General features: G+C 43.9%; 1 protein-coding gene across 5 annotated transcripts in view; it reads left to right on the forward strand.

The window, feature by feature from the left end:
• STON2 (stonin 2) overlaps positions 1-25,019 on the forward strand; it is a 184,604-nt gene that overhangs the window by 35,223 nt on the left and 124,362 nt on the right. For 2 of the 5 annotated variants that reach the window (XM_070378420.1, XM_070378421.1), the window contains 2 exons: positions 13,545-13,823; positions 17,599-17,892. In XM_070378420.1, the coding sequence (XP_070234521.1) occupies positions 13,736-13,823; positions 17,599-17,892 (382 nt within the window). In that variant the 5' untranslated portion in view covers positions 13,545-13,735. Of the gene's footprint in view, positions 1-1,118; positions 1,192-13,544; positions 13,824-17,598; positions 17,893-25,019 lie in introns of all 5 variants that reach the window. The other 3 variants (XM_070378423.1, XM_070378424.1, XM_070378422.1) reach the window with 2 other exon arrangements.

Below are 25,019 nucleotides of genomic sequence, written 5' to 3' on the forward strand. Positions count from 1 at the left end.
TGGGTTAGGACGATCCCCTGGAGGAGGAAATGGCAATCCACTTCAGTATTCTTGTCTGTGAAACCCCATGGACAGAGGAGCCTGGTGGGCTACAGTCTATGGGGTTGCAAAGAGTTGGACACAACTAAGTGACTAAAGCACCAGCATAAAAATAAGAATGTATTTCATGGATTCTAAGAACTGTTTATGTTCATAGACAATTTTTGATAGTTATAATCTCTGAAATTTGATATATTTTACAATCCAAGACAGTTTCAGTGAAATATAATAACAATATTTTGTTAAGCTTCTTGGAAGATCTTAAGGTTATGCTTAGGAAATGTGGCCATTGGGATGCGCAGACTCCTCAAGATTCCTAGGAAACTGACACTCTCAGGATAGAACATCCGAAATGTAAATGAAAAGAAATTACCCATGCCTACTTCCTGCTTTCGTACAGGGGGATATTAGTGTCTCTCTTTCAGATACAAAACTGAAGCAAGCTGAGATGGGTTTACAAGATGGAATAAGCCATCTTCTAAGAGTTAAAGGTGCTAGAAAGTGTTCTGCAAACTTGACAGCTTGACCTCCTACTAGGGTCATTCACTGAACATGACATACTGTTCAGCTGCCTAGGGATGCCATTCAGGGTCACTGCCTCAGGAATGCACCAAGATCAGAGGCAACCTGTTTTGCAAGTCAAGTGTGACTTCAACCCTTGACTCCGAATGTGGAAGTCAAGTGTGACTTCGACCCTTGACTCCGAATGTGGAGCCTTGAAGTTGTTGGATAGCACAGCCATCAAGGTTGTTTATTTTGAAGAAAAATCAATTTTTGTAATTGTTTATAATTATAATCTTGGGGTACACATATGCATGTACACACATACATTTATATGTGTATGTATTTGTATACATGTGTGTATACACACACACACACACACACAAATAATATGACTTTAGGTGGGGCAAAAACTGACATCTAGGGCTGGTGGATTGTGGTGTACATGATTGAAAGAGACAAGTAGATGGAGTGAGTTTATGGAGAGTCATGGATACATACTGACTAAAAGTCGGACACAACTGAGCAACTGAACAACAATAAATAGTTGAAATATTTATTGTCTTCCTTCCTTTTAGAGCTCTTTCTCCTTTATGTGTGACTTGAGACGGGGGTATTCATTCTATTCACCAGTTTCCAATGGAAGACGAGGTATCAGTCTCTTTTTATTTTTTAAAAAATGAGATATTTAAATGAAAGAATGAAAGAAAAAATGGTGCAAGATAGGAAGAACAAACAACCAGGGCCATCCTATTTTATGCTTTTAAGAATATCAAGGCATCTGTTAATTAAAGTGAGTGTGTGTGTGTGTGTTTTCCAGTAAACTCTGCTCAGGTTCTGTGAACATGAACTCTGTTCTCTCACAAAGGAAAAAAGTTTGAGAGAAGAAGGAAAAGAAACCATGTTCCAAGTCCTTAATCTGATTTGGGTCTTTGGTGCAGGATAGGCAGGCCTTCCAGGCTTCTGTTTATTCTGAGAATTCATGAAGCAAGCAGCATTGTTACTTTAACTTCCTGATTAAACTTCTGTGATTTCTGCAGCCCACTGTGACAAAGGCTGCAGAGTGTAAAACCATGCTTGATATTATTTTGCATCTCTCTTCTGAGCACCATTCTGAACACACAGTAGATGCTTGGTGTAAATTGGTTGAATGTCCAGTTTTATAAGAAAGTTCTAAAGAAATACAAAGAATTCCTACAGTCTTATTTTTCCTTTCTTCCCAGTTTTCCTTTTGACTTTGAGTTGCTTTTCCTTGATCAGGAAAAAGTTGAGGTTTTACTTTGGGGTTTGGAATTGGCACCAGGATCTAGTTTAAGATGTTTCTGCAGGAAGCCCTAATAACCGGCTGGATAGCATTTGCCAGTAACCTCAAAACCCAACAAGTGGATGCAGAGATTTTTTAAAGTAGCTGCCTAGTTGAATACATATGACAAGGAGATATAGAAGGAAGATCACTAAATTCTCAGATTTTCTTATTTATTTTTTAAAAAGTTATTTGTACATGTCTGCAGTGGGTCTTCGTGGCTGTGGGTGGGCTTTCTTTAGTTGCAGTGAGTGGGGGCTACTCTCTAGTTGAGGCACATGGAGTTCTCATTGCATTCTCTTGTTCTCTGCCCCACGACATGTGGAGTCTTTCCTGACCAGGGATCGAACCCATGTGCCCTGCATTGGCAGGTGGATCCTTGACCGCTGGACCACCAGGGAAGTCCTAAATTCTCAGATTTAAATAAATTATGTTAGGTTGTTAGGTGGCATGTGTGTGTTCAGTCGCTCGGTCAAGTCCAGCTCTTTGAGGCCTCATGAATTGTAGCCCACCAGGCTCTTCTGTCCATGGAATCATCTTAGGCAATAATACTGGAGTGGTTGCCACTTCCCACTCCAGGGGAATCTTCTGGACCCAGGAATCGAAGGCACATCTCCTGCGTTGGCAGGTAAATTCTTTACCACTAGCGCCATCTGGGAAGCTCCTATGTCGCGTACCTAACCTAACAAAATAAACCATTGTCTCAGCTCCCCTGATAGCTCAGTTGGTAAAGAACCTGCCTGCAATGCAGGAGACCCCAGGTTGATTCCTGGGTTGGGAAGATCCACTGGAGAAGGGATAGGCTACTCACTCCAGTATTCTTGGTCTTCCCTTGTGACTCAGCTGGTAAAGAATCCACCTGCAATATGGGAGACCTGGGTTCAATCCCTGGGTTGGGAAGATCCCCAGGAGATAAGGCTACCCACTCCAGTATTCTGGCCTAGAGAATTCCATGGACTGGATAGTCCATGGGGTTGCAAAGAGTAGGACATGACTGGGCAGCTTTCACTTGAAACCTGAAACCCTCAGCTCTGAAGGGATGGATTTAATCCATACAGCTACATGAAACCCTCCTTTCCTTTTCACATGACTTATAAAAGTTCTATAAAACTTCTAATTTTATTTCTAGGACAGTATAAAATCCCCCTAGTTTAGATGATCTGAACTAGTCTCTTTCCTTTTTTAAAGAAATGAACACGTTAGTAAGAGACTATTCCAAGGAGGACTTCCACTTCTTGCTCTGATTAGCTGACTGGTCCTTCTGCAGTAAACAACCGCTAAACCCAGCAAAGTGTCGCAGGCCTGTTTTCAGGTGTTGGGTAACAGGAAGCACGACAGTTCGATGCTACTAAGCAAAGGGCAACTCGTGGGATGAGCCCAGGGTTCCCCGTCGCTGTTTTCCGGGAAAGAATTTCCTGAGTGCAGCACAGTATGCTAGAGTCTTGGCTGAGCACAGCAGTCCTGCTGAGCTAAGCAAACCCAGATTCGAGTTTGGGGCAATGGAAGCAACTGGAATTCACAGGGCAGGGCTCTAGAGAGCAGAGGGCTGCCTGGGGCACGAGGAGGGAACAGAAGTGTGTCTGGTGTACCCAGGGAGTCCTTGGCCAGGCTCATGTGCACATTTATGTATCAAAACTGTGTAAGACTTATCAAAAAGTGGTGCCTCCAGGGTTGAGGATGAGACAGAGACCAAAGGTCAAGCGATCCTGAGGGATACTGGGGATGCAGCCCAGCCACAGTGGAAAGGCCGCCTTAATAACACCCTGAGCATCCAGAAAAGTCACAAGAAATCTGTATCTTTGGGGCAAATGCTATGATTTCAAATGGAGTTGGTAATTAAACATAAATAAATAAAGGTCTAGATGGTAATTATTTTAGGCCCTGTGAGCCATTCAATCTCTCTCACAGCTCCTCACTTCTGCTGTTATGGAGCAAAAGCATTCATAGATAATGTGTAAATGAATGGGTATGGTTTTGTTTTAATATCACTTTTTTTTTTAAACAAAGGCAGAGGGCTCGATTTGGGTCATCACTGTAGTTTGCCAACATTTACTCTAGGGTAAGATACGCAGATGACACCACTCTTATGGCAGAAAGTGAAGAGGAACTAAAGAACCTCTTGATGAAAGTGAAAGAGGAGAGTGAAAAAGTTGGCTTAAAGCTCAACATTCAGAAAACTAAGACCATGGCATCTGGTCCCATCACTTCATGGGAAACAGATGGGGAAACAGTGGAAACAATGTCAGACTTAATTTTTTGGGGCTCCAAAATCACTGTAGATGGTGATTGCAGCCATGAAATTAAGACGCTTACTCCTTGGAAGGAAAGTTATGACCAACCTAGACAGCATATTCAAAAGCAGAGACATTACTTTGCTAACAAAGGTCTGTCTAGTCAAGGCTATGGGTTTTCCTGTGGTCATGTATGGATGTGAGAGTTGGACTGTGAAGAAAGCTGAGAGCTGAAGAATTGATGCTTTTGAACTGTGGTGTTGGAGAAGACTCTTGAGAGTCCCTTGGACTGCAGGGTGATCCAACCAGTCCATCCTAAAGGAGATCAGTTCTGGGTGTTCACTGGAAGGACTGATGTTGAAGCTGAAACTCCAGTACTTTGGCCACCTCATGCGAAGAGTTGACTCATTTGAAAAGACCCTGATGCTGGGAGGAATTGGGGGCAGGAGGAGAAGGGGACAACAGAGGATGAGATGGCTGGATGGCATCACCGACTCCATGGACATGAATTTGGTTGAACTCCAGGAGTTGGTGATGGACAGGGAGGCCTGGCGTGCTGCGATTCATGGGGTCGCAAAGAGTCGGACACAACTGAACTTTTGAACTGAACTAAAGGCCTACTTTAAATCTACCCTGAGCCAAGAGCTATCAAGGAAATTGCAAGGGAAGTTGAGTTTGGAAGTTGAGTCCTGCAGTAGTTAGAGGAACTGGGGAACATTTCTGACCTTACACAAATTCATCCAATGAAATGGAAGACCAAGCCTATGCAAGATCAAGGGGAGACAGTTTGACTCCCACAGAAATTAATTCTGCAGAGGAAGATCAAATCCAGAATGTCTTCAGTCTTTCATCACAGTCTTTCATCACAGAGGCATACAAAGAAATAGGAAAATATTACCCATAGTGAAAAAAAAAAGTTGTCAATAGATGGTAATCTCCAAATGGACTAGATGTTGGATTTGGCAGTCAAAGCCTTTAAAGCAGCTATTATAAAAAAGTTTAAAGAACTAAAGAAAAATGTTGTTAGAATGAGTGAATATAAAGGCATCTCAGCAGATGAGTAGAACCTATAAAAGAATCTAATGAAAATCTTAGAGTGAAAAAGTTGAATAATTGAGATGAAAAATTCACAGGATGGGCTTAAGAGGAGAACAGAAGATGACAGAAGAGAGAGTGGACGTGAAGACAGATCAATAGGAGAAGGAAGAGATAGAGAAAAACATACCTGAAGAGATAGTGGCATAATGTCCCCAAATTTAATGAAACTATTAGCAAACATATTCAAAATCTTACACATCAAGTAGGATGAGTTATAAGAAAACCACATCTAGACATACAATAGTTAATTGCTCAAAACGAAAAACAAAAATTTCATAACAGAATAAGAATTACAACCAAACTTCTCATCAGAACAACAGGGACAAAAAGACAAGATACTGAAGAAAAAAAAAAGTTATACTCAAATTTCATGTCTAGTGCAAAGTATCCTTCAAAAACAAAGATGAATAACGGACTGTTTTGGAGCAGCTCTGTCCAACAGAAGTATAGCGTAGGCTGCATATGTACTGTTTTACACTTTCTAATTGCCCCATTCAAAAACCTTAAACAGGTGAAATTCATTTTTAACAACATATTTTTAAACCTGGTATATTCTAAAATATTACCTCTTTAACATGAAATCCATATAAAAATTATTAAATAGATATTTTTTACATTTTTATATTTTTTGAAATCTGGTGTGTATGTTATACCTGAAGAACATCTCTGTTTGGTCTAAGCACATTTTAATAGTTATCCGTGTCTGGTGGCTACTGTATTGGAATCGAATAGCCTAGTTTTAGGTCAAAGAGAAAGGAGAATGGACAAGTTGCTCTGTATCCAGGTTGTTTCCTAATCTGTCTTACACATAGTGTTTAAATTAACCTTTCTAAGATATTTACCAGTTCAGAAGGCCTGAAGAGGCCACCTACTACATGGTAAGATAAGTTCATCTGTTCATTCATTCATCTATTTACCCAATAAACATTTACTAAACGCCAGACCCTCGTCTATGAGTTGGAGGACATCACAAGAATAAAATCCAGTCCCTTTCCTCACAGGCTAATTGACATGATAGTCCCACTAGCCAACCAGTTCATTATCATTTGGTAAATGAGTGTAGGTAAGATACTGTCAGCATGCAGAGGACATGGGTAATGAGGAACCAGTGGGATTAGTGGGAGCTGGGAAAGGGTACCCTACATCAGAGTTCTTCACTGCAAGCAACAGAAATGGACTCTGGCTAACACAAGGGGGAAAGGACTCTCTGGCGGTGGGGAGCTGCCGGGGTCCAGCCCCGGTGGATCCAGGGAATTCGAAGCGGGGATGGCGTCTGCGAGGATCAGGAAACAAGTGCTTAATTAAACGTTACTTAAGGATATAAAGAGTAATAGTATAAGGATAGCTCGGTAGGAAAATTCAGTGAAGAAAAGAGGCTGAAATAAGGATAGCTCAGTGAGGAAATTCAGTGGAGAAAAGAGGCTGAATAATTCAGCCAGAAGGTGAGAGAAAGAACGACATGGTGAGACCAAGTTTCGGTGAACAAGGCCCGCACTTTATTTTCCAAAGTAGTTTTTATACCTTAAGTTATGCGTAGAGGATAATGGGGGAAGGGGTAGAGTCCTGCAGCAAGCCAGGCTTTCTTCCTGCAAAATTATCATATGCAAAAGCTTAGGTGATTTGCATCATCTTCTGGCCCGGAGGCCTGTTAACATTTTAAGACCTTTTCTTCAGAAAACTTATTTTTCTCTAAAGGTGATTGGTCAGGAGCCACCCTCCAAAAGCATTAGATAAAGTTGCATTCCTACAGGGCAAAGGTGTGGTGGGCTATAACAAGAAAAAGAATTAACTCAAGGGTCCCAGGTTACAAACACTAAAGCTACTATTTACACCAATTATATTAATCAATACACTGCCAGGGACACAGCAGGTAAGGGATATGGAGACTTAGCAGCAAACATTGGCCCAACAAGTGAAAAGCCCTTCACCAATACAATTTCTAATCAATCTTTTAACTGCTCAAAGGAATCTGTATTTAGACAGTTTAGAACATCTCATGCCTCTCACAGTTGGGAGGCTCTGAGCAATCACATGTGGCCGGAAAAACCTATTCAGGCAGGCTAGAGGACTTCCAAAGGAGTTTGTAGGTTAAACACTGTCATACCCAGGAATTATTAACTGGAGCTGTAAGCTAACTCTTTTTTCAGAGAGAGGTAGTGGGGGACAGCCCCCCGTAAAGTCAGAGGTGTAGGTGAAAGCACAAAGCAGAAAGTAGGCAGACTCTGGTTTGGGGGGTAGATGCTTGAGAATTTCCAGGGGAACTCCTGAGGCTCGATCCCGCCTTTGCGTATGCCAAGACTCCTTCCTCATGACCTTTGCCACGGGCGGAGCTCGCTCCCCGCAGGGAGCCCCTGAGGACTTAATTTTAAGCAGAGCTCTGGCGTGGGCATTTTCAGGTTTTAGGCAGACCACACTGGCATAGTAGGTTGGACCACAGGTTTAGAGGGGATGATGCTAAAGGCAGGGAGATAGATAAAGTGAAAGTCGCTCAGTCGTGTCTGACTCTGCAACCCCCTGGACTACACAGTCCATGGATTTCTCCAGGCCAGAATACTGGAGTGGGCAGCCTTTCCCTTCTCCAGGGGATTTTCCCAACCCAGAGATCGAACCCAGGTCTCCTGCATTGCAGGCGGATTCTTTACCAGCTGAGCCACCAGGGAAGGAGATAGATAAGAGACTGGTAATTGTCTGAATGAGAGACTGAGGGGCTGAACCACAGCAATGGCTGTGGAAACAGAAAAGGTAGTTTTAAGAGTTCAAACTCTGAAATTCAGGACTGTCACTGTTCCAGCCCCTCCTTTCCTAGTGCACTCAACTCAGTGCCACCCTCTTCAGATGAACAGAGCCTGACTTATGGTGACCTGGACATGCCATTTCTGCCTATTGTTCCCCGAATGCCTTTGCCCCTCTGCTTATTTGGCTAGATCCCTCCCTTCTCGTTTAAGATGTAGCTCGTGACCACCTACCACTCAAGCCCTGGATGGTCTCTTAACAGCCTAACTCTCTGCCCGGGTGCTGTCAGTGTTTTATGGCTAACTTGTCACAATAGGTTAAAGAACCTGTAGACACATGTGAGTTGCTCAGTCGTGTCTGACTTTTTGTGACCCCATGGACTGCAGCCCACCAGGCTCCTCTGTCCATGGGATTCTCCAGGCAAGAGTACTGGAGTGGGTGGCCATTCCCTTCTCCGGGGGATCTTCCTGACCCAAGGATCGAACCTGGATCTCCCACATTGCAAGCAGATTCTTTGCCCTCTGAGCCACCAGGAAGTTTATTGTTTTAACATCACTGTCATTAATGACAACCTCCTGTAAGCTACTGGGGTCTACCGATGCTTTCTCATTCTCCCGGGTACTGTCAGGCCCTAGAGTGGGGTTCCGCACAGTACCCTGTACATGTTCCCAATGATGCTGACCCCCGGCTTTGTGGGACACACTGGGGTCCAGGTGCAGCTGGTAGCATCCATCACCAGACTCCTGCTCAGTGAAGGCTTGTCCATCTCCCTTAAGCACATTTCTTGAGTCACTCTCTACTCATAAGCTTCCCATGGCCCCCTGAAATCTTCTTCTCAGATTTAAGATCCATCGGTCCTTTCTCCCCACATTTCCCCAGTTGTCATCAGACTGACTTCTTCACTGGCCCAGAAACAAGCCCCACGAAGGTCTGATTCTTAATTGTTACTTAGGCTGACCCTTGTTCCAAGGGTGTCCTTACTTTTTCCTTCTGGTGGTTCAGAGCCAAGTGAAAAAAGTGCAAGTATTAGTTGCTCAGTTATCTCCGACTCTTTGTGACCCCATGGACTGTAGCCCACCAGGTTCCTCTGTCCATGGAATTTTCCAGGCAAGAGGACTGCAGTGGGTAGCCATTCCCTAGTCTCCAGGGGATCTTCCCTACCCAGGGATTAAATCTTGGTCTCCTGAATTGCAGATGGATTCTTTACCATCTGAGCCACCAGGGAAACCCTGATATCTTTCAGCCAAGGATATCTTTCAAATCCAAAGTCCTGCTCAATCCCTGATGGTTCTAGCCCTTGCAGATCTCTCTGTGACCAAACTTTTGCAGCATTTCCGGTGTGTCCTCCAGCAGGCAGTTACTCCCAGATTTGTTGTGTTTGCTGTTCTGAGCATCTTCACCTCTACAGCTAGATTGCGAGCTGCCTGATCTCTCAGTATCTCAGTGCCTAATACATTTCTGGACACCTAGGGCTCATGAATGCATAGTAAGAGGTTGCCATAAGGCGGATCTGTTTCTCAGGCCGTCATCTTCTCCGTCAACTGCATTCTCCACACCCACATTTGAGTGTTGTTAGGGAAGTTGAGGAATAAGCTTCTCTCTGCAATGGCAGCACAGAAACTTCAGTGAGGTTTTGAGTGGCTCTTGGTCAACCCTGTTGCTGATGGTGAGTCATTGCTCATTTGTGGTGAGTCTAAGCCTCACTTCATGATTCATGTTCTAAAAATGGGGTGAGGTTTTTGCAGAGAAGCCAGTTCCGGTCTGAATGTGGCCTCACGGTGATCAGGTTCCTCTGGGGGCGCCCAGCTCTCCTGAAGGTCAGGCATCTCAGGGTTCCCCAGATGTGGCTGGTTTGTGGCAGACACCTAGAATCGATTTTACAGGGTTAGGATAGGGTGTTCCTGGTACTCAGTGCTGTCCCTCAGGCTTTCTTGAGACTTCTTATGATCTGCAACGAGCTCAAGTCTGGATCTGGGATGGACTAGAAAGGGGAGATAAATCTTGGGGGCTCCTCTTTTGTTCATACTTCTGAGTAGGTGTCTTGGTTTCTCAGCCAGAATGAGCTTGCATCTGGGAAGAGGGTGTTGTGCTTGACTCCACTTAGCATCTGGGAGAACTGCTGTAAGAAGGAGTTGAAAAGGGAAATCATTATAAAATCTGAACGGGTCAGTGACAGAAATGGGGTGGTTTCACGAATTTTCCTTTCTGATCTCAAAACTTCCACTAGTAAGCAGTGAACCATTGTGCAAGTCGTTTACCTAGCGTAGTGATGGCCATAGCTGGCATTTTTAAAGAGTTTGCATTAGAGCCTGGCGCACACAGTAAGCCTTCTGGAAACTCACCTGCTATGATCACACCATTGTTACAGAGCATTCTTTAGCACTAGTGCTACACACTCGATGTCTGATATCTTACTTAATCCTTACACTATTGCTGTGTTTTGTTTTTCTTGCTGCACCGGGGTGAGCTGAGGCTTACAGACTATACGTGATTCAAATCCAGATGGTGGGACTCCCCAGCCTATCTCAGTCTCTGTTGTTGTTCTGCCTGACTTCCCTGGGCCTCAGTTTTGGTTTTTTTGTTTTGTTTTGTTTGTTTGTCTGTTTTTTATCTGTAGAAGTTGAAAGCTGGACTACTGGTCTTTAAAATCTCTGAGTTCTAAAATTTCTAGCTGTTTTGTCCATTATCTTCACTCTTTTCCCTGTCTTTCTCTGCTTCCCCTCACCCACCCACTTTCATCCGTGAATTTCACGGGATTCATCATCACGGGATGGACGGCATATTTTCCCCATTGAGCTATGAGGCCGCGTGTGTCAGCATGTGGATTTGTACTGTGGCTTTGTGGTGGTCGTTGTTGGAGCTAGTTTACACGCTGCTGTTGTTGGAGAGAGGGAATCTGACTCTGCAATTTTACTGTCTTAGCTTGGCCTGCAGCCATTACCACACTGAGCGATGCTAGCATTTGACGGGCTGGAGAGAGGCTTATGGAGGAAGCCCACCAGACTCAGCTCTTTGGGTCTGTGAGCTCTACATGGTTATCTGGTGAGATCTGGTTGGAGCAGTCATTCTCCAGGTTCTTTGCACATGTCTGGTCCCATGACTTGTAAGGATCTTAGGAGAAGAACTTGAAAGAGAACTTTCAATTCTCTGCACAGCTTGGATTCCCTCGCGGATGTCCAGTGAGGAGTTTTACCAATCATTTCATTATAGTTCCATTGGAATTGATGTCTCTAGAGTGCTTCAGTTGGGGGATAGTCTATATATATATTTTCCAGTATTTTTCTCTGTGGCTGTGACCCAAAGATCAGAGTGATTTGGCATCAGAAGACCTGGGTTCAAGTGTTGCATCCGTCACTTTCTAGCTTGGAGCATCTAACACACCTGCTTGTGGTGACCTCTACTTGACTCATTTTTGGTGGTCTCTTACTGTGGAATAAGAAGAATCTATGTCACTATCCTAGGATATGTGAGTTCTTCCACTTAGAAACCTGGAGGCAACATCTGAGGAATCTTAGTGTACCATACAAAAGCCTCAAAACAACAGAAGCTTTGGATAAGTCGCCTACCTTCCCTCAGCCCACATTTCTTCATCTGTGAAAGAATTATGGTAATAACCTGTCTTACCCAACTACAGTTCTATTGAATCAAAGTATGGTATGAAAATAGGTTTCTGAAAATTATAGATTCTATAAGAAACATTATTTAATTTTAGGAAGTATCATGCAGCAAAATTAATTGTTGTAATTACCAAAAATACAAAAGCTATTAAACTTTTCTGTTCTGGTTATCCTCAGCATAGAATATTTACTGCAGGTAATAACCTGTAGTAAAATTTCAACGTTTTCTTTCTATCGTGCACCAGCTAGAAGGCTATGAGTTAAATTGTTCTAGACTAAAATGGATATTGAGTATCCAGTTAATAAGAACTGATACTGTTCAAGGTGGATAGTAACTCTTATGTGGAAACATTAATTTTGTATTAATTCTGGGGATTAATTAATGACATTAATTTTGCATTTTCAGATTTTACTAATTCAGTGCAAGATCAAGAGTTAGATTCCCCTCTTGCACTATTAGTGGGAATGTAAATTGATACAGCCACTATGGAAAACAGTGTGGAGATTCCTTAAAAAATAGGAATAAAACCACCCTGCAGCACAGCTTGCAATAGCCAGTACACGAAAGCAACCTAGGTGTCCTTCAACAGATGAATGGATAAAGAAGTTGGAGTACACATATACCATGAAATATTACTCAGCCATCAAAAGAAACGAATTTGAATGAGTTCTAGTGAGGTGAATAAACCTAGAGCCTGTGATACAGAGTGAAGTAAATCAAAAAGAGAAAAACAAATATCATATGTTAATGCTTATATATGGAGTCTACAAAAACGGTACAGATGAACCTATTTGCAGGGCAGGAATAGAGACACAAACAAGAGAGCAGTGGGGGAGGAGAGGGTGGGATGAGTCGGGGAAGTAGCATGGAAATATATACATTACTGTACGTAGCGTAGATCGCTGGGGGGAGTTGCCTGTGTAACACGAAGCTGAGCACACAGTGCTCTGTGACGGCCTAGAGGGGTGGAATGGGGGTGGTGGGAGGGAGGCTCATGGAGACATGTGTGCACTTACTCACACTGTTGTATGGCAGAAACCAACACAACGTTTAAAGCAATTACGCTCCAATTAAAAAAAAAAGAAGTTGTAAAAAAAAAAGTCATTAATAGTACAAACAATATTAGAAGTCTATTAAGTATCCTTCCGTGGAACATAATTGCACCATGAGTACAGGCTACCCTTTTACATGCTAATTCAAATCGACCTAGAATGCAAATGTGTTTTTTTTAACTCATATTTTCCACTAAAGCAAATATGCCCTACCCCCTTACTCCAAATGAACAAAATAAATCCATTTCTGTTTTTCTTGACTGGTAAATTGTGCTCAGAGATACCATCTGGAGATGGTTGGGTTTCTGCCAAAGGTTTAAATCAGGCTTGCAAAGAGCTACCTGCCTAAGGCAAGAAACTACGCTGATTTAATAGGAAAGAACGTGCTTTTATTTTGCCATCTGGTAAAGGAAAGTGAAAGCTCTTTGAAAAATGCTGGTATTAGTTTTACAATGATAGTATTATATTATAGATAAAAATTATTTTCAAAATATAGTAATTGGGAACATTTGAGAATCTGTTTGCTAAAATGTGTGTGCTTATTTGTAAATCTGTCCTGATGCTGGGAAAGATTGAGGGCAGAAGGAGAAGAGGGTGTCAGAGGATGAGATGGTCGGATGGCATCACCGATGCAATGAACAAGAATCTGGGCAAACTCTGGGAGACGGTGAGGGACAGTGAGGCCTGACGTGCTGCAGTCTGTGGGGTCGCAAAGATCTGGACACGACTGAGCAACTGAACAATGGCAACAACATTTGTAAATCTGATATGAAGGTACATGCAGAGATCTCCGTGCTCATGGAAGATATTTCTACATGAGAAGTGAGGGCAAGACAGGGACAGAGAAAGGGAAATAGGTTGGAAACGACCCGGGTCTTCTGGTGGACACTGTGGCAAGCCCAGATCTGTGTGGACTGGTTATAATGTGATGGTTATCCCCTTTTAATTTTTATTATTTTTTTTAAACAGATTTCTGCTTGGCAGATTAGCCAAAGGCAAGAGAAGCTACTCTGTCCGCCTTTTGCATGCTGCTCTCTGCGAGACCCCACGACAGACCCCAGGCCCACTCCACTGTGCTCCCAGACCCCCACCCAGCCCCAGACATCGCTCTGGGGTCTGCCTGAGGCCTGCAGTGTGAAGATGCCCAGCACCTTCCTAGCATGACGACCCTGGACCATGTGATCGCCACCCACCAGTCCGAGTGGGTCTCCTTCAATGAGGAGCCACTCTTTCCCGTCCCTTCTGAGGGTAAGGAGAGCTTTCATTGCCTACGTGGAGAAATTAACGAAGGACCACACCTGTGTGTTGTGGCTTCTATTGGAGTGTTCTTTCCAGGGGATCTTTTATTTAACATTTTATTTATTTATTTTTTTGGCTGTGCTAGGTCTGGGTTGCTTTGCATGGGCTTTTTCTAGGTGTGCCGAGCGGGGGCCACTCTCTCAATCAGCCTGCAGTGTGTGGGTTTAGCACTGTGGTGTCTTCTCTTGCCGTGGAGCACGGGCCCTCGGAGCGTGTGGCTTCCGTAATTGCAGCACGGAAGCTGGTTAGCTGTGGTGTGCAGGCTGTCGAGTGCTGGCTCAGCAGTGCTGGTGCACGGGCTTAGTTGCTCCATGGCATGTGGAGTCTTCCCGGACCGGGGATCAAACCTGTGTCCTCTGCATTGACAGGCAGATTCTTATCCATTGTGCCACCAGGAAGTCCTCAGTGGGATATTGATAAGGAAAAAGTCAGTTTATCACCTTCCTCAGATGCAGATGTTTTTCACTTAAGAGGCTCAAAGGAAGCATCTGAGGAATCTCAGAGCTCCCAAACAAAGACCTGGAAACACCAGAAGCCCCCAAAGACCTGGAAGAACCAGAAGTATTAGCTGCTTTCTTCCAATGAACGTAAACTTCATATTTACCAAGTCCATGGAATATAGAGTCCATGGAATTCTCCAGGCCAGAATACTGGAGTGGGTAGCCTTTCCCTTCTCCAGGGGATCTTCCCAACTCAGGGATCGAACCCAGGTCTTCTGCATTGTGGGCCGATTCTTTACCAGCTGAGCCACAAGGGAAGCCCAAGAATACTGGAGTGGGTAGCCTATCCCTTCTCCAGGGGATCTTCATGACCCAGGAATCGAACCAGGGTCTTCTGTAGTACAGGCTGATTCCTTACCAACTGAGCTGTCAGGGAAGCCCTGAATATAAACTTCCTATTTACCAAGTACTTTACACTCAGTCTTTTTGGTTATTACTCTCCACAGCCATTCGGATTGTTTCAGTTTTCAAAGGATAGTTGTCAAAAAGAGTGACAGGCACTCGAACCAGATCCCTTGGGCTGAAATCCTGGCTCCATCATGGATGTGGATAATTGGGTGGATGATTTGTTTACCTCTCTGTGTGATAGTTCATCTGAGCAATATGGATAATCACAGTGCCGACCTGAGGGTGGCAGTGAGGATTAAGTGATTAACATATTAAAAAACCACTTACAACAGTGATGGGCAATGCAGAGAACTCAGTAATTGTCACTTGTGATCATGGTGAAGGTGGCCAGGTTGACTTCTGTGGAACTGTGCTCGAGGATGAAGATCAAGGTAGGATGCAGGAGCTTTTTACGGAGCCTTGTCAGCTGGTTCTGTTCCATGGCCACTGCTACTGCCACCTGAATCATCCCAGCTCCATTTACAGCACCTGGAAAGCAGGGTTTACAGGTGTGCTGTCCAGCTTGCTAGCCATGTGACTATGGAGTCCTTAAAACACGGCTAGTCTGAATTGAGACGCACTATAAACTGGGCTTTCCCAGTGGCTCAGATGGTAAAGAATCCACCTGCAATGCAGGAGATCAGGATTTGACCTCTGGGTCAGGAAGAGCCTCTGGAGAAGGAAATGACAGCCCACTCCAGTATTCTTGCCTGGGGAAATCCCACTGACAGAGGAGCTTGGTGGGCTACAGCCCATGGGGTCAAAAGAGTTGGACATGACTGAGCGACTAACACTGTCACTTCAAGAAATGTGAAATATCCACACTAAATTCCGAGGACCTAGTTAAATGTTTCATTAACAATTTTTTATCACTTAAATGTTGGAATTGTACATTTTCAACAAATTGAGTAGAAATACATTATTAAAAATAGTTTCCCCTGTTTCTTTTTCTTTTTTAAATGTGGCTACTGGAAAATTTTAAAATTTAGCAATAGATGGGAAAACAGTGGAAACAGTGGCTGACTTTATTTTTCTGGGCTCCAAAATCACTGCAGATGGTGATTACAGCCATGAAATTAAAAGATGCTTGCTCCTTGGAAGGAAAGTTATGACCAACCTAGACAGCATATTAAAAAGCAGAGACATTTCTTTGCCAACAAAGGTCCGTCTAGTTAAGGCTATGGTTTTTCCAATAGTCATGTATGTGAGAGTTGGACTATAAAGAAAGCTGAGCACCGAAGAATTGATGCTTTTGAACTGTGGTGTTGGAGAAGACTCTTGAGAGTCCCTTGGACTGCAAGGAGATCCAGCCAGTCCATTCTAAAGGAGATCAGCCCTGGGTGTTCATTGGAGGGACTGATGTTGAAGCTGAAACTCCAATATTTGGCCACCTGATGAGAAGAGCTGACTCATTTGAAAAGATCCTGATGCTGAGAAAGATTGAGGGCAGGAGGAGTAGGGGACTACAGAGGATGAGATGGATGGCATCACTGACTCAATGGACATGGGTTTGGGTGAACTCCAGGAGTTGGTGATGGACAGGGAGGCCTGGCGTGTTGCGGTTCATGGGGTTGCAGAGTCGGACACGACTGAGCGACTGAACTGAACTGAACTGGAAAATTTTAAATTATGTATGTGGCCTGCCTTTTATTTCTTTGGGACAGCTCTCATCTAAAGGCTTTGATTACGTTCAAGTGGACCAGTTTGTTTGGCTAGTGATGGGAGAAAGCAGTTTCGTATCAGTACATTTATTTTTCAAAGCTTTCATACAGTAAAATTGATCATTTTCAGTCTACAGTTGATGAATTTTAACACCTGTATAGATTTATGTAATCACCACCACAATTGGGGTCAATTGTATTATTTAAAAACAAATATTTGAAGGCTGTTAACTGTTCTAGGACCAATAAAGTGAAACAAAGCTAGAGGAAGGGTCTCTGTGCCATACTGAACTAGTCGTTGGTGGAGAGTTTGCATGTGGTGGCCCACAAATGAATGTCCTCTGGACTGTACAGTTTGAACTTGAGTGTTTTTAGTCCAGACAGAAGGTTGCCTGTTGAGCCACAGTCTCCACCAATCCCTATTGCCGTTTGCTTTTCAATTTGACCTAGTTCTATTTCTTGCTTGGCCTTCACAACAATTTTTTGTGTGTGACCCCCCCCCCCCCCGCCACAAACACTGAAGTAGATGGTAGGATAAGAATAGTGAACCAGACCAGACTCCCAGTCTTAGCCTGCATGGAGACTGTTAGGACAACCTTTGTTGTTGTTCCGTCACTAACTCATGTCTGACTCTTTGCACCCCATGGACTGCAGCATGCCAGGCTTCCCTGTCCTTCACTCTCTCCCAGAGTTGGCTCAAACTCATCTCCATAGAGTCGGTAATGCCATTCAGCCATCTCATCCTCTGTCTTCTCCTGCCTTCAATTTTTCCCAGCATCAGGGATTCTTCCAATGCGTCAGTTCTTCTCATCAGGTGGCCAAAATATTGGAGCTTCAGCTTCAGCATCAGTCCTTCCAATGAATATTCAGGGCTGATTTCCTTTAGGATGGACTAGTTTGTCTCCTTGGACTCTCAAGAGTCTAGTTTGTCTAGTTTGTCTCCAAGGGACTCTCAAGAGTCTTCTCCAGCACCACATCCTAGGGTGTAGTTTTCATACATTTTTAGGAAAACACTTTAGCATAGAAGCAGGTGGGCACGGCTGTCTCTTTGCTCTCACACCCTGTCATGGTGAGTCCTTTGATCACCGTTGCCTTTTCTTTTTTTTCCTCCACGAGACAGTTCTTAGAGTGACCTTCCACCTGTGAGGTGATGGCAGTTTCTGGTATCTGTTTCAGGGGGCCCCAAAGAGCACCTCCCAGGAGCATCCTCTTCCTCAGACCAGTCAGAGAGCTCCTCTGGGGAGCATCATGCCTTGGATGGAGGCTCTCAGGACCTTTCCCACTCGGAGCATGATGACTCTTCCGAAAAGCTGGGCCTCATCTCTGAAGCAGCCTCCCCTCCCGGGAGCCCCGAGCAGCGCCCACCTGAGCTGGTCTCGGCCATCAGCAGCTGGGTTCAGTTTGAAGACGATGCACCCTGGGCCAGCTCATCACCACCTCCTAAAGAAGCAGGGGGGACAGGTAGGCCAGGTGAGGGGCTGGGGAGGGTTGGGATGGAGGTCTGTGGATGCTTTCCCAGGGATACTTTCCCAAGAGAGGTCTGCGGGGCTGCCAGGATTCTGTTGTGCCTGCTCCAGGGCCCTGAGCCTGGCTGCCTAGGAGACAGCAGGCGGAGGTCTCCTTGGGCTTGACTCTGCACCTTGTGGAAGGATCTATGTGTTCTGGGCCATTTCTAGCCTTTTACCTTTGCCGGGGACCAGCCCCGGCTGATCCAGGGTATTCGAAGGAGAGACGGCGTAGGCGAAGATCAGGAGACAATTGCTTAATTAAACGTTAATTAAGGATATAAAGAGTAATGGAATAAGGATAGCTCAGTAAGGAAATTCAGTGGAGAAAAGAGGCTGAATAATTCAGCCAGAAGGTAAGAGAAAGAACGACACGGTGAGACCAAGTTTCGGTGAACAAGGCCCGCACTTTATTTTCCAAAGTAGTTTTTATACCTTAAGTTATGCATAGAGGATAATGGGGGAAGGGGTAGAGTCATGCAGCAAGCCAGGCTTTCTTCCTGCAAACTTATCATATGCAAAAGCTTAGGTGATTTGCATCATCTTCTGGCCCGGAGGCCTGTTAACATTTTAAGACCTTTTCTTCAGAAAACTTATTTTTCTCTAAAGGTGATTGGTCAGGAGCCACCCTCCAAAAGCATTAGATAAAGTTGCATTCCTACAGAGCAAAGGTGTGGTGGGCTACAACAAGAAAAAGAATTAACTCAAGGGTCCCAGGTTACAAACATTAAAGCTACTACTTACACCAATTATATTAATCAATACACTGCCAGGGACACAGCAGGTAAGGGATATGGAAACTTAGCAGCAAACATTGGCCCAACAAGTGAAAAGCCCTTCACCAATACAATTTCTAATCAATCTTTTAACTACTCAAAAGAATCTGTATTTAGACAGTTTAGAACATCTCCTGCCTCTCACAGTTGGGAGGCTCTGAACAATCACATGTGGCCGGAAAAACCTATTCAGGCAGGCTAGAGGATTTCCAAAGGAGTTTGTAGGTTAAACACTGTCACACCCAGGAATTATTAACTGGAGCTGTAAGCTAACTTTTTTTCAGAGAGGTAGTGGGGGACAGCCCCCCGTAAAGTCAGAGGTGTAGGTGAAAGCACAAAGCAGAAAGTAGGCAGACTCTGGTTTTGGGGGTAGATTGCTCGAGAATTTCCAGGGAGACTCCTGAGGCTTGATCCCGCCTTTGCGTATGTCAAGCCTCCTTCCTCATGACCTTTGCCACGGGCGGAGCTCGCTCCCCACATACCTTTGTTCCTGGCTGTTCATCTCTCCCTGGAAGGATGCGTATGGATTCATCTATTACGGATTGCAATTGTATTTACTCAGCACCTAACTTGTAAGCTCCCTCTGAGTAAAACGGATGTCTCTAAAAGTGTGGACCGCTAACCATCTCTATCAGGGTCACCAGTTACACGTGGATGTTCTTGTATCCCACACCTTAAGACTCCAAATCTTCAGGAGTGGGGACTGTCATGAATGGTCAAGTCTCTGACTCTGTGGCATTTGAACGGCCAGAAGCTGCACTGGGAAGCTGGGTGAAGCCAGGGGACTGGTTAGTTCCCACCCTGGTGAGCTGGCTACTTATTTTCTTGGGCGCTGAAGCTTGCCAGGGGGGATGTGGGATAACCTTCAGGACTGTATTAGCTTTCTATTTGCTGCTATAACAAATTACCACAAACTTAGTGGCTTAACCAACACAACTTATTTACTTACTATGTCTGAAATTATTTATAACAAGATTCGCAGCAGCACATACTTATTTTTATGCATTCTTTTTTTTTAATTGTCTTCCATTGTGTTTTATCACTGAATATCGAATATAGATCCCTGTGCTGTACAGTAGGACCTTGTTTTTATCCATCCTAAATTTAACAGTTTGCATCTGCTAATCCCAAACTCTCAGTCCTTCCTTCTCCCTCTCCCCTTCCCCCGTAGCAACCGCACGTCTGTTCTGTGTGCCTGGGAGTCTGCTTCTGTTTTGTAGGTAGATTCACTTGTGTCATATTTTAGATTCCACATATGAGTGATAGCCTATGGCGTTTGTCTTTCTTTGAGACTTGTTTCACTTAGTGCGATAATCTCTGGTTGCGTCCATGTTGCTGCACATGGCATGTTTCATCCTTTTTTTACAGCTGAGTAGTATTCCATTGCATACATGTACCACATAAAAAAAAAAAAAAACATACTGGAGCACAGCTGTTTACACTGCTGTGTCAGTTTCTGCTGTGCAGCAGAGTGAATCGGCCGGACATACATATGTCCCCTCTTTTTTTGAATTTCCTTCCCATTTAGGTCACCGCAGATCGCCAAGCGTGGGTGCAGCAAAGTGCTCTGAGTGTGGGCTTCCCTGGGGGCTCAGACGGTGAAGGATCCACCTGCCATGCAGGAGACCTGGGTTCAATCCCTGGGTCGGGAAGATCCTCTGTAGGAGGGACTGGCGACCCATTCCAGGATTCTTGCCTAGAGAATCCCATGGACAGAGGAGCCTGGCGGGCTACAGTCCAGGGGGTCGCAAAACAGTCAAACCCAACTGAGTGACTAAGCGCAGAGCACCGGGTGGAGTTCCCATTAGTTATCTATTTTATACATAGGAGCCCACACGGCTTGATTGTCTTGTAATTCTGTAGCTCAGAAGTCTGACGTGGATGTCACCGAGCTGAAATCAAGCTGCTGATCTGCGCTCCTTTCAGCAGGCCCTGGGGAAGCCTCTGTTCACCTGCCCTTTCCAGCTCCGGGAGGCTGCCCGTGTTTCTGGCACGTGGCCTCTCCCTCAGTCTCCAAACGCAGCAGTGTTGCTTCTCTCTGTGCTTTTCTTCAGGCGTCAGGTCGTCCCCTGGCTGACTTCTGCCTTCCTCTCCTGTTTCTAAGGGCTCTTGTGATGATGCTGGGCCCACGAGGATAATCCAGGATAATTTCCCCATCTCCAGGTTTTTTAACCTAATCACTTCTGCAAAGTCTCTTGCTATGTAAGAGGACATTGTCACAGGTTCTGAGGATTAGGATGTAGACATGTTTGTAGGGGAGCAAACATTTTTTCTACCACAGAAACCTAGAAAAAGGGATGTTTTTCTCATGATGGATTAAATGTTTTGCTAGTTTGGATTTTTTAAAACAATCCCTTTTTCACATGGGTTTTCAACATCATTAAACAAATATCAAGCATGATTCTATCATATAAAATTTTCATTTCTATATAACAATTTGCATATTATTATATTTTTTAGTATTTAAGCATCATTTTTCTCAGTGAATTGTTGGTGAAAAACCCATGATGCTCAAAGCAGCATGGATGAAATAAATGACAGGTCCAGACAGGCTTCCCAACCTGGCTGGAAGGAGGATTTAACCTTTACAGAACACCTAACACCAATAAGACAATGGGTTGAGCATTTGTGCTGGTGGGGAAAAGTTACTGAACACAGGGCAATGAATTGGTACAGAAGGTTTTTTTTTTTAAGTTGTTTTTTTTTCTGATGTGGACCATTTTAAACATCTTTGTTGAGTTTGTTACAGTATTGCTTCTGTTTTACGTTTGCTTTTTTGGGCCATGAGACCTGTGGGATCTTAGTCCCCCAACCAGGGATCACACCCAAACCCCCTGTGTTGGAAGGTGAAGTCCCAGGCACTGGCCTGCCAGGGAAGTCCCAGTAGGTTTGTTTTTAATGTTACATTTACTAAATATTTACTCTTTTGGGCACTGTGCTCAGTGCTTTTCTACATCATCTCATGACCTATTTACAAGAGTCATAGGAGGAAGGTATTTAATATTATATTTGTAATAAAGGTCCGTCTAGTCAAGGCTATGGTTTTTCCAGTAGTCATGTATGGATGTGAGAGTTGGACTGTGAAGAAAGCTGAGTGCCGAAGAATTGATGCTTTTGAACTGTGGTGTTGGAGAAGACTCTTGAGAGTCCCTTGGACTGCAAGGAGACCCAGTCCATTCTAAAGGAGATCAGTCCTGGGTGTTCTTTGGAAGGAATGATGCTAAAGCTGAAACTCCAGTACTTTGGCCACCTGATGCGAAGAGTTGACTCATTGGAAAAGACTCTGATGCTGGGAGGGATTGGGGGCAGGAGGAGAAGGGGATGACAGAGGATGGGATGGCTGGATGGCATCACTGACTCGATGGACGTGAGTTTGAGTGAACTCCGAGAGTTGGTGATGGACAGGGAGGCCTGGCGTGCTGCAATTCATGGGGTCGCAAAGAGTCAGACGCAACTGAGCGACTGAACTGAACTGAATACCCATGAGGAGACTGGGACAGATAGTGGTTTGGGAATATGCCTACAGTTATATGTTAGGAAGTGGCAAGAGAGTTTCCCACCAGGCAGACTGGCTCCAGGACCTTTGAACAGCCTAGGGGTGCCCTGTGTGGTATATTTGCCTCGATCTTCCTGCTACTGAGATAGTTTCCTTTGCTGCCTCATTCCCAGGAGACAGCAGAGGCGAGAAACGAAGGCGGTGGGCAGTTTTCTCTGCTCGGTTGCCCTAAAATGGCCCTGCCGGCTTGATCACTGATTATTTTCAAAGCATTCAGATTCTTTCACATCTTGTGCATACCTTGAGCTTTAAAGATTTCCTAATTGCTCAGAACTGGTTATACGACAGATGGATCAATTTACTTTAACTCTTCTCGGCTTGTTTCTGCAAAGCTAACTTTGGAGTTAGTCATAATTATGTTGCCCCCATCTGACTGAGGACCTTAGCTCGTTATTGATAATGGTTTTGACCTTTAATGGTTTTAACTTTAAATCATTAAAACCTTATCCTTTAAGTCAGCAGTTTTCAAAGTGTGATCTATAGATCTCTGGGTTTTCCTAAGATCCTATCAAGGGATGTGTAGGATCAAAAATATTTTCATAAGAAGTCTAAGATGCTTTTTGCCTTTTTTATTATATTGGCATTTGCATTAATAGTATAAAAGTAATGGCAAATAAACTTATGGCTACTGTGTACATATAGTAAAAAATAAAGTTAATTTCATTAATATCCTTGGCAAAGTGGTAAAGACTAATTTTATTGAATCTGGATTTGTAAGTACATCTTTTTACTATTCTCTGTGATAAATTGGGAAATATATATAAAATATTTGTGCTCTGTATCGAGATATAATGGTTGTCTTAAGAAAAATAGCTATCTTGAAAAAATTAGGCTTGAAAATATTGTGATTAAAAAAATAAATTTAAAAGCCAAAATTATTTGAAAAAGTAAAAAACAATGCAAAAAAAATTCCTTAATGAACAAAATATCAGCATTTTAAAGACTAAAGACAAAATCCAACTAAAACCTGGATGACTGCCATACTCCACCCTAATCCTAGCTCTTTTTCCAGTAAAATTCTGCATACAGAAATAGATAGCTAGCCTATAGGCTGCGGTTGGCTGAGTCTATATTTTTTAAATGTTGCATTTAAAATATTATTTAATTACTGAATTATTTAAGTTATCTTTTAAATTTTGCACCCACAGTGAGTGCCTCCCTTGCCTCACCCTTGTGCTAGCCTTGCATTGTACTAAGGACAGGGGATTTATTGATGTTACTAGAGAACGAATCAAGAAATGACAACTTTGAAATGTGTTGAAAGCATAATTTTGGCCTGAGAACATTGGCTCAGACATTCATTACTAATTCCATCTGTTTCCATGGATGAACATTTAACTGAGCTCTGTGGAGGTGGGACTCTCCTCTGCAGAAAGAGTCTTATCAACTGGTTTCCCAGCAGATGTGAGGCTGGACGTGTAGGATCAGGCCTGCCTCAGCCCGTGTTTCTAGCTCAGAGACCCAAGTACCTGGAGGACTGTGCAGAGCCACAGGGTGGCAAAGAAAATGGTAGTAAATCCAAGGACCCTTGTATAGATGTACCACATCTTCATCCATTCCTCTGTTGGTGGACATTTAGGCTGGTTCTGTGTCCTGGCTATATTGCACGTAGTGCTGCCATGAACATCACTCAGCCACGAAAAGGAATGACATTGGGTCATTTGCAGAGACATGGACGGACCTAGAGTCTGTCACACAGAGTGAAGTGAGTCAGAAAGAGAAAAGCAAATGTATAATATTGCTTATACGTGGAATCTAGAAACATGATACAGATGAACTTATTTGCAAAGCAGAACTAGAGATGTAGAGAACAAGTTTATGGATACCAATGTGGGGGAAGGGGAGGTGGAATGGACTGGGAGATTGGGATTGACATATACATATACTACTATGTATAAAATAGATAGCTAATGACAGCCTACGCATAGGAAACTCTGCTTAGTGCTCTGTGATGACCTCAATGGGAAGGAATTCTATAAAAGAGGGGATATGTGTATACACTGGGAATGTATGAGGGCTTCCCTCATAGCTCAGTTGGTAAAGAATCTGCCTGCTTGCAATGCAAGAGACCTGGGTTCGATTCCTGGGTTGGGAAGATCCCCTGGAGAATGAAATGGCAACCCACTCCAGTATTCTTGCCTGGAAAATCCCATGGACAGAGGAGCCTGGCGGGCTACAGTCCATGAGGTCGCAAGAGCTGGGCACGACTTAGTGACTAAACCACCATCACTACCATACCTGAAAAGACCCTGATGCTGGGAAAAATTGAGGTGGGAAGAGAAGGGGACGACAGAGGATGAGATGGTTGGATGGCATCACCAACTCAATGGACATGAGTTTGAGTAGGCTCTGGGAGTTGGTGATGGACAGGGAGGCCTGGTGTGCTGCAGTCCATTGGGTTACAAAGAGTCAGACATGACTGAGCAACTGAACTGAACTGATATATATATGTATGGATGATTCACTTTGCTGTACAGCAGAAACTAACACAACATTGTAAAGCAAGTATATTCCAATAAAAAGTAAAAAAAAATCCAGGAGCCCTCTCTTGCCCATCAAGGAACCTACCAAGTAAAGGATTGCTGGGTACATCCCTATTACCCCAACTAGCCTCACCGACTAGACTAGCTCCTTCATGGGTTTCCTCACATAAGCTGTGTTTAACAGTAAGGAAGAGTGAGGGGTTGGTAGAGCTCAGGTCAGGGTACTTGCAGGAGAAGTGAGGCTTCACCGCACTCAACACAGATAATGCAGACATCT

This window comes from Bos mutus, chromosome 10 (assembly GCF_027580195.1).
Source record: "Bos mutus isolate GX-2022 chromosome 10, NWIPB_WYAK_1.1, whole genome shotgun sequence".
NCBI lineage: Eukaryota > Metazoa > Chordata > Mammalia > Artiodactyla > Bovidae > Bos > Bos mutus.